This window comes from Bison bison, unplaced genomic scaffold, assembly GCF_000754665.1.
Source record: "Bison bison bison isolate TAMUID 2011002044 unplaced genomic scaffold, Bison_UMD1.0 scf7180017864519, whole genome shotgun sequence".
In the NCBI taxonomy this organism is placed as follows: domain Eukaryota; kingdom Metazoa; phylum Chordata; class Mammalia; order Artiodactyla; family Bovidae; genus Bison; species Bison bison.
The window spans coordinates 2,980,631-2,991,640 of NW_011495072.1; the positions used below are offsets into that span (position 1 = coordinate 2,980,631).

General features: G+C 35.3%; 1 protein-coding gene across 1 annotated transcript in view; it reads right to left on the reverse strand.

Annotated features, from left to right (window-relative positions):
- Nucleotides 1-2,788: 2,788 nt before the first annotated feature.
- The window catches only part of MAN1A2 (mannosidase, alpha, class 1A, member 2), a 155,465-nt gene continuing 147,243 nt past the window's right edge, over nt 2,789-11,010 (reverse strand). The window contains exon 13 of the mRNA XM_010830715.1: nt 2,789-8,668. Within this exon, the coding sequence (XP_010829017.1) occupies nt 8,536-8,668 (133 nt within the window). The 3' untranslated portion in view covers nt 2,789-8,535. The remainder of the gene's footprint in view (nt 8,669-11,010) is intronic.

Sequence of the window (11,010 nt, forward strand, 5' to 3'; positions counted from 1 at the left end):
AATGACCCAATCAAAAAATGGGCCAAAGAACTAAATAGACATTTCTCCAAAGAAGACATACAGATGGCTAACAAACACATGAAAAGATGCTCAACATCACTCATTATCAGAGAAATGCAAATCAAAACCACTATGAGGTACCATTTCACACCAGTCAGAATGGCTGCGATCCAGAAGTCTACAAGCTATAAATGCTGGAGAGGGTGTGGAGAAAAGGGAACCCTCTTACATTGTTGGTGGGAATGCAAACTAGTACAGACACTATGGAGAACAGTGTGGAGATTCCTTAAAAAAAAAACAACAAACTGGAACTAGAACTGCCATACAACTCAGCAATCCCATTGCTGGGCATACACACCAAGGAAACCAGAATTGAGAGACATGTGTACCCTAATGTTCATCGCAGCACTGTTTATAATAGCCAGGACATGGAAGCAACCTAGATGTCCATCAGCAGGCGAATGGATGAGAAAGCTGTGGTACATATACACAATGGAGTATTACTCAGCCATTAAAAAGAATACATTTGAATCAGTTCTAATGAGGTGGATGAAACTGGAGCCAAGTACAGAGTGAAGTAAGCCAGAGTGAAGTACTACAGAGTGAAATAAGCCAGAAAGAAAAACACCAATACAGTATAATAATGCATATATATGGAATATAGAAAGATGGTAATGATAACCCTGTATGCGGGACAGCAAAAGAGACACAGATGTATAGAACAGTCTTTTGGACTCTGTGGGGGAGGACGAGGGTGGGATGATTTGGGAGAATGGCATTGAAACATGTATATTATCATATGTAAAACGAATCACCAGTCCAGATTCAATGCATGATACAGGGTGCTTGGGGCTGGTGCACTGGGATGACCCAGAGGGAGGGGATGGGGAGGAAGGTGGGAGGGGGGTTCAGGATGGGGAACACATGTACACCTGTGGTGGATTCATGTCAATGTATGGCAAAACCAATACAATATTGTAAAGTAAAAATAAATAAATAAAAGTTAAACAAGCAAATGGCAAAAAGTAATTCTCTTATATCCTTGCCACAAAAAGATAAATGCTTTTTTTCTTCCTCTGTGTGTTTTAACAAAATGTTCTACCATACAGTTTTAAAACTGATTGGTTCACATATATTAATATATTTGTGTGTCATTAATAACAAAACTGCATGGAACACTTCATGAAATGATACATGATGAAATTGAAAAACCACTTTGGGGATCATCCAATGCCTTAATCTTAACCCCATTTTGGTTTCATTTCCTTACATATAAAACAAGGAAGTTTTAGAACTAGTTTTCTTGGTTCTTTGCTGACCTGAACCTCTTTATTAAATTTTTCCTACTCCTTTTGGAATTATTACTCCAATCTGTTGCTAATGAACATAATTAAAAAATAGCAACTAACATTGCAAGCTTATTTCAGCCTGGATGCATGGATTTTTCATATTTAATTCTCCTAAAAAATCTGTATTATCTTCCTTTTACAGATAAAAAATTGAGATTTTCTTAGGGTTAAGAAACTGAAATTCTCTTGAGGGAAGGACAGAATGGGCAATTATTGCTCAATGGTTATAGAGATTGTTTGGAGTGATGAAAAAGTTTTGGAAATAGATACTGGTGATGGTTGAACACCACTGTCAATGTAATTATTAACACTACTGGGTTATACACAAATATGGCTAAAGTGGCAAACTTTATATTTAATTACAAAAAAATTTTTAAGACATGTTAGGTCAGCCAACAGACCCTTTTTTTTTTTTTTTAACAGCCTTAATGAGGTACAACTGGCATAACATGCTGTGAATTGAAGCTGTATATGGTATGATATATGCATAGACTGTGTAATGATTACAAGTCAATAACACATTCATCACCTCACATACATTTTTTGGTGTGAGATGGTGTTAAACCTTCTAGTAACTTTCAAGTATGTTTCCATGTTGTTAACTATAGCCATCATGCTATACATTACATCCCTTCAACTTATCTTACAAATGGAAGATACCATTGTACCATTTGACCAACATCTCCCCACCCCTCAGACTCTAGCAATCACCAATGTACTGTTTCTATGAACCCATACTCTTTAACATGAATGCTATTTGCACGTTGATAGTGTTTCGTAACCCAGTGAAATAGTGGTGAAAATCTGATACCTGACAGAGGCTCAGATTTTATAAAATAGTCACTCAAGCTTCTGAAAAGATAAGTCCACAATTAATTTTAATACATCTAATAGTTCAAATTTCCTAGTTTAAAATTTTGATCATTAAAATCCACTGTGGCAGGAAGATTAATTCAGGGATGTAAACTGATTTATTTTGGCTTTATACTATCCTATTTGATGATTCAGGGGTACAGTTTTAAATATCCTGTGCTTTTACAGTATTGATAGGTTAAACCACTATCTATATTATAGCTGACTCTATTCCTCAAGTCCCATAGGCCTGTTTTCTGCTCAAGAATCACTTAAGAAGAATCAGATAACAGAAAGAGATCCAGTGATTATGTAATTTTTAAGCTTGATGGTCTCAGAGGTTGGACTAGACTAGATGAAAGTCACACAGGCCTATAGTTTGTTTTCTTAAAATTAGATGGCATGAAAATTTCATCTGGCAAGCTCTTCATCTTTCTATAACATTGAGGAATATTAAGATTAGCTGAACCAAAAGAAATGCTCTCTGAATGTTCCCATAGTCTCCCAACTGAAAGTCCAAGTTGTTCTAGAAACAGGAAGACTGAACTGTGCTGTCATCAATGGGTACAAATAAAGGATAAACAGACTTTTCACTTAAAGAACATCTTTATTTAACCTTTAATATACAATATTACCTTTAATTTATAAAAATTACGTATGGAGGACATAACTGGAAATCACTTCAGGAGTGGCCGGTGGGTACCGATTTAGGAGGTTATACTTGCCCCACTTATTAGTTTAGGGAAAAATTATACCAGTGAATTTGAGACCAGTAAGATTGAGAAATGGCATTTCAACTTCTGAATCCAGTATTAAAACTGAGGATGCTTTATTCAAACTATCCAACAAAAACTAATTTCTAAATTTTCTAAAAAATAACTTTTCCCAAGAGGTGAGCTTATCTCCATGGATTTTTCTGGTATATAATTTGCAGTAGAAGTCTGTAGCTTTCAAATAGCTGCAATACATATTTAATTATTTAAAATCTTCCACAGATTAACATGTATGTATGTGGTGTATGTGTCTGTGTACTCACACTTATATTCACACTGAGTCACACTGAGCCGAAGCCATCTGTATTGTGTGCTGGACCTAGAAAGGTAATTCATTTATGGTGTGTGTCCCCCCTGTCATTCTGAGTACAGGCTTCCCCTCTTCTAGGATTTCCAAACATAGTGAAATATTTGGTAAACTTCTTTGTGAAAAAAGCTATCCTCAAGAAGCTCAGTGCACTGCAATGTACATACGTACTAGCAATGTGGTGGGCTCAAAGGTTAAAGTGGATTAGTTGTTAAACAGTTAAAAGGCTGAGGATGCTTTAATTTAAATATAATGCACACTGACATTATGAAATACTTTTGACTTGAAAAAGGATTGACCAAGTGCAAGAAGAGGAAGGGAACTCTTCTTCTGGACACATCTTTTTCTCTGCATTCCTCAGATTTAGGCTGTTGCAGAGGCAACAAGGGCAACAGTACCTTTCTGCAGTCTAAAAAGGAAGAGTAGTTGCCAAATGGCAACTGAGCCACATAACCCATTTTCTGTTGCTTAAAATTTTTTCAGGAGATTGACTTCTGTAGCACAAAGGTCAGAAATATAATTTCATATTCTTGTCATAGGGCCCTAAGAGTATTCAAGTGGAGGAATTTTTGCAGCTCCAGCCATCCAGAGTCCTGGTCCAAAGGTCAATGAGCAGGCAGAACCTGGAGCAAATGTACTAATTTTGATACCACAGAGATCCTTCCTTTTACATGGAGACTCTGGAATTGTGGCATTAAATGATAAGAAAGGATAAGGGCTGACAGCATATCCCACAAACAAACAAAATGCCTCCTTCAAGATAGTTGTACCATACTGAAACCTGAACAGCCTCCAGAGGATAGCTATTTTCAAGACAACAAATATATAGCTTTAGGTTACACAAATACATATGATCATACATACATGACTTTTTTTTGCTTTAAAAATGAATTATGTATTCAAAACAGATAAAAGATGAATATCAAAGATTATAGGGTTTTACACAAATTAAAATTGAGATCAAGGGGTAACAATTACGATCCATGGGCCAAATCTAGTCCTCCATGTTCCAGAAAATAAAGTTTTACTGGAAAACAGCCACCGACACCCCTTTCTTTACATGTTTTCTATACTTGCTTTGATGGCTCAACAGCAGAACTGAGTATAGAGACAGAGACTGTATGGTTCACAACGCCTGAAATATTCACCATCTGGCTCTCTGGAGAAAAGCATGCTGATCCACAGATCACAGACAACATGACCTGAATGAGCTGAAGGAACAGAAAATCATCTTCATCAATGTTCTGGAACCAAGTACATTAAAATATCTCCAGATCATATTTGGTTACTCAAATATTCTGCTTAAAATCTGTGCAGCCAAAAGTAGTTAACAACAGTGTTCATTAATTAACAGAGACAATACTAAAAATCTTTCTGTGTATCATTGTATTTATGTATGTATCTACATAAACAGTGCATTAAGATATGAGCTAGCCAATCTGAGTGTAAGGAAACCTAAAGAAAAATAAGAACTCAAAATACCATTACTAGGAACTGTTATTAGGAACTTAAGAAATATTTCAGTATATTCTTCTTTTATATTTAACAGCATGAGACCATTACTAGGAACCACAGCAGAGTGTAAACAATTTACAACTAACTGCAAATTTTACCCATTTAATTATGTGACAAAATTTTTTGAATATAAAATAACCAGCATTTCTATAAAACATTAACTTTTAATTATGTAATTAAAGTGATAATAGCAAAATAAGAATGTTTTTATTTCTAAAGTAGATATTTTAGTCAAAGTTGCATCAGAAATCAAGTATTTCTTTTGACATTTTTCAAGAGACTTTAGTTATTAACTACAATTATAGCTGTTAGTAGTATATAGTAACACATTGTTTAAAATATATTATAAACCATTTCTTCTTTAATTTAAAGGAAATATAAAATTAAGGACTTTGTAACATGAATCATACTGAAAAACACTTAAAATGGTATGAACAACTCTTATACAGAAAATGCCACTGGAATCACAAAGTGTTCTAACACTTGAAAGTGCCGAGCACAGTGCTTGGCACACATTAGGTATGCTGTGCTTGTTCACTCACTCACTCACTCACTCACTCACTCATTCATAAGGAATCCACGCCTAAGGAGAAACTCCAAGGGCAAGCACAACAAATTTTACCAACAAATTTGAAGTTCTGACAAAGACTTTGGCAATGGAGAATGGGAGAGGAGATGTTAATGATCAAAATTTCCAACTGCTTGGTTAAAATCTACCAACTAAAGCCCTGGGTTGTCCTAGAGAACATCACAGAGAATCAGGGTCAATATTCCACAACAGGAATATATTCCTTCAATACCCAGGTTTTGCTTTTACACATAAACATTTGCTCAAAGACAACAATAGTTAGTGTCAGACATAAGACAGCACATCTCTGCAACCCACCAGAAAGTAAGAATCCTGTGACTGGGTACCTATTTTTCTGCACTGAGACTTCTTTTTGGTTGGGACCACATTCTCTTGGTTTTAACAACTTAATACTGGTTTGAACCAAAAATGTGATTCTAAAATTCTAAAAGAAAGAAAAAATAAATATATAAGGTAGAGGGGTGTTTAACATCTATTTTTTTCTCTTGTATACCAAATGATCTATCTACTGTGCACATTTGTGCCAAAGGAACAAAGTAACGTGTCTGCTTTTGAGGAGGCACCTGGAAAGGAGCATTTCTAGGCTCTTTGCAGAAGGTCTTAAAAATATAACGAATGTTTAACCTGAGTCATAAGGTCTACAAAATGCAAAGGACTGTAAAGGACAGGAAAAAGTAAAGAATACTCTCAGAAACTAGCAGAATATGGGAATAATATAGGATAAGGATTGATCTTGGAGAAAAGAAAATTTTAAATCCTTAACAAAAATAAAACATGAAACTGGCAACTCGTAGCTGACTTAAATGTAATTGCCTTTGGTATTCAGAGAAGAAAAAAAAGAAAAAGGAAGCAATGTCATAAGCTCTAGTCTTCTCACCATCACAAGGAAGATAAGGAGATGATGAAGACTCTTCCTTTGTCCCTCTCAAGAGTTTTTGTTTGTACCAGAACTAGCCATGCTCATACACCTCTCAGTCTTCTCTTGAGCTCCAGAAAGACAAACAGAGCACTTGGTGTGGGGGTTTTGTCTTCTCACTCCTTGAGAAGTTCCTGGGGAACAAAAAGGTTCCTTCACTCTGCATTCTTCTAAATGAAGTGAGGAAGTGTTCACTGCCATCTACAGAGCTGTTCTGGGTCTTTTGCCAAGTCAAGTTATTCATTTTTTTTAAGTGACTCATAAGTGGGCTTGTGCTATTTTTAGGAGCAAAGCTAATGTTTTTTGAGAACCAAACACTTTCCCTTTCTCTTCTAAAGTTAGTCATCTACCCTTTTCATTTAAAATTTTTAGTTTTTCAACTAGTAAAAGATATTACAATTTCAAAATATGTACTAAAATTTAAGTTTCCTAAAGATTTAAATAATGCAACTGGCTCTACATCCTTACTTTCTATGTATAGTGAAAATCTTGAGGGGGTTATCATTTATGGATCATCTTCTGAACTATGTGAACTGTTTGACTATCTGTGATATAAGATGAACACCCTTAAAATATTTAATCATATTAATTTACTAAATCTTTTTCCAATGTAAACCTAACACATGCTAATAAAAAATTTTTTAAAAACTATCAAAATAAGACAATAAACCTTCAGAACTCTAAAGTGGGCTTCCTACACATTGCTTTTTGAAATCTTCAAATTCATAGTAAATATTAGACTAATATTTAGTAGTAGTAGACTACTACTACTACTCCCAACTATTACTGCCAATGGAAGCTGTTTGTATTAAGTGTAAGGAAGAAAAAGCATCTTGTACTGTGACATAAATTTAAGGGGCAGAAAATTTATAAGCCTTATTTACCTTTTAGTTCCTGATAAAATTTAAGTTATTCCCCCACAAATATAAAGAAATATTGCAAAATCTATTGATGGTAAGAGAAAGCCCCTTAGATATATTTCAAATTTAGTGTATTATAATTAAATTATACCACATTTTAATTACTAAATATTATTTTGAAACTACTCTAATTCTTTGGATTTATATAAATATCCTTGGAGAAAAAAAGTTGAATTTATTTTTTACATAAAATGTTTATGAAAAGCTCACTCATCTGATGGGATAATAAAGGATCCCCTATCCCTAAAACAGTTAAGGAAGTTTCAATACATTTTGTTTTTGATTTAATAAATTGTGAAAGTAATCTGGTTCATCAAGGTAAATTCAGAGCTGCATAACAGTGCAGTGAATTTTGCCAAGCCACACAAAGAGCTGAAAATTGAGGGAGTCTACTAAGGTCAAAGTGAACGAAATTTACTTGGTAGATTTGCTGGTTTGAAAAAATAATCTCCTACCAACAAAACCAAGGCTTTCTCTTAGAACAGGTTTCAAGGCAACAAACTGCAGCATTTTCCCCACTTTTTGTCATGCTACCAACACGAGACTGAACAACATGCACGGAATTCCAAACCCAGGCTCGTAAGTAGTGGTGATGATAAATAGTAGTTTCAATGATTCCATATGGAGACAAAGACTTGAAGAGTATTCTTTGTGAATCATGTCCCCAGAGAAATCAAATTTAACCAAGAAATTTTAACAGACTAGATTGTGATTTGAAATGGCTGCCAGTCTGCATCTAATGGGAACTTGAAAATTCAGAGAGGGATAGGTATTCTGTTTCTTTTTTGAGTCTTCCTGTGGCCTATGCAGTTACATTGTTCTTTTGCTCTTGTTTATTTTAATCCATTCCATTATTAAAAATGGAGGGGAAAAGAGGACAAACAATGTGTAAATATTGTGACTTGAGAGCTGCTCCACAGAGGAAACAAATGTGTAATTGGTTTCAAAGGCCATCTCCAACTCCTACAAGGTGCTCCACATTCTTGGCTTATTCTTAGGAAGTATAGCCTCCAGATTCCAGGACTCTAGAAACAGCAACAGGCATAATTTTTCAAGTGACCATCTCATTAAGAATCAAAGCACATCAGGTCTCTGTCCTACATACACCAGAATATGTTTTGGTCAGGTATAAAATGGAATCATTTCAAAGTTGAAATATCTACAAGTTGAAAAGTCTTGCAGGGAATAGTCATGTTTCACCCTGCCATGTTGACTTAAGAGGTCCAGGTTTTCAAAAGGCCCCTCTCCAGACTAGTTTCTGTAGTGGTCCATGTAAACAAAACACAGGTGAGAATGGTCTTTCTGGAGCTGCATTCATCGAACAGCAGGATTTCTTGAAAGTGTGGTGTTGGCTAAATGCAACACGGGCAGAGGGTGAGCCTCTGTATTAAATACCCAGTGGTCTAAAGGTAAAAGGTCATCACCGGAGAAGAGCAGATACAAATACCTGAAAATTTAAAGAAAAAAAAAATGAGTTTCAACTAGAATTCAACAAGATCAGGTGATCTCAGTTATAATGGAAGAGTACACCAGTAACCTATTTTGAGAACTTTGATGAAAAACATGCCAGAAAATGAACCTCAGTCATTCAAATGATGAAAAACACAAAAGCAATGTATTCCAGAAAAGTGAATAAAATCCAGTAAGATGAACAACTAGACCTCTGAAAGAAGGCAGTTAAAAGGCAAATTCCACATACCTGTCTGAAGCACATAAAACAATAATGCTATAAAATGGCATAAAACAAACCAATCCATGGTTTTTTACAGACATTCTTTTAAAGTTCAGATATAATATCAATCATATGTTTTGGCAACTTACAGAGATCACAGTATAACTACAAATTAATGTGTGTGTGTGTGTGTGTGTGTGTGTGTGTGTTAGTTGCTCAGTCTTGTCCGACTCTTTGGGACCTCATGGACTGCAGCCTGACAGACTCCTCTGTCCATGGGATTTCCTAGGTAAGGATATTGGAGTGGGTTGCCACTCCCTCCTCCAACGTATCTTCCCAACTGAGGGATCAAACCCGAATTAATAAACACTAAAGAAAGTAAGTGAAGCATTATTATTTGGACACAGCAATGACTTTATATACTCCTAATACATTAGTTTTTATAGTTCTTGGAGAAGATACTGCAAACTGCTCAAAAAAAGTTCTAGAAACATTATGGATTTACAGGAAGGTTAATCATTTATTAGTCTTTCTTAATAGGTAATAGCATTGTTTATATGAAGACATATATATTTACACCTCTCCATGAACACTGCAGGGCACAGGGGTAACTTAGAAATTTAAAATAGTTTACACAACAATTCTTACCATGATAGGTAAAAATATCATATGTATATCACATTATATATTAGAATTGGGCAAATTCCAATATGAATTCTATTACGGGGTTATCAAAGTGAGCAGAAAACAACCATAAAGAGTTGGCAATCTGGGTTATAACTCTTGATCTTAGCAGTAAGTAGCTGGGCTTTACTTATAAGGCTTTGGTGAAGAATTCCTTTACAGTATTTTAGCTAAACTTTCTTTATTTTAAAAATAGGCACATTAACATCTTTTCATTTTACTGTTATAGTTCTTGGTGACAGAGTAAAACCATATGGCACTGAGGTAAAAGGAGGCTGCTTATCAACTGTGTAACTGGTGAAGCTGGAACAGAGAGTAACAGGGCCTCTACTTTCACTCTGATCCCAGACCTTGAGATCTGCTTGACTAACTTACTCACCAGGTAACAGGCAGAGAAGCTGGAACTGAAAAAGGCTTGGATGAACATAGCAAGAGACTCTGCTGAGTCTGCTTACTGTATGGAGATGAGAAGCACACGCTCTCTGTGTTCTGGGCACAAACATGTCTAGGAGAGCTACGTTCTGTGCAGTTTCATGTCTTTTGGCTAAATGTGGGCTAATGTAGCAGGCTCACTCTAATTGTAACACTTCTTGGGAGAGGAGTAGGTGAAGGAATAGAGAGAAAATGCAGTTTCTTGTAAAATGATTTCTTTACATTGGAAAGTGCTATAGAAGTACCTTATGTAAATACACAAAAAGCTTTAGATAACAGAAAGTGGTATTTTATTTTTAAATAATCATGAAACAATCTTAATAAAACTGTAGTGGGTTGAGTAGCCCCCCTATTCCCCAACTCATGTCCATCTGGTGCCTCAGAATGTCACTTTATTTGGAAATAGGGTCTCTGGTATATAATTAGTCAAGGATCTGAAGAGGAAACCATCCTTGTAGTGTGGGCCCTAAAACCAATAGCTTCTATCTGTACAAGAGAAAGGAGAGCGAGTGATCTGGACCCAGAGACATGAAAATCATGTGAAGGCAGAGGCAAAGACTCAAGGAACACCATCCAAAGAACACCTTCAGAGGAAAATTATTTCAGACTTCTGGACTGCAGAGGTGTGACAGAAAAACTTCTGTAATGCCACCAAGTCTGTGGTGATTTGTTACTGCAGCTCTAGGAAATTAATACAACTTTCATGCCAAGCCTTCAGAGGATTCCTCTGGACCTTAAGCAGAGGTTTGGATGAACTACTTGGAGAGTCAAATAGGCCCTAGACAGCAGGAGGTAGACTATAGATATATATTTAAAATTTTATTTTATTTTTTTTAACATATTTTATTTTCTACATTTATCTCATCCTTTAACTTTATAAAAATTTTTATTCTTTGGTAATGCTTAAATAATAGATATTAATTTCCATTTCTAGATTACTTTTTCTTTAAAATAGATGGTTTTCTCTCCTCATTCTTTTTTTTTTTTTTAACAACAAAAAA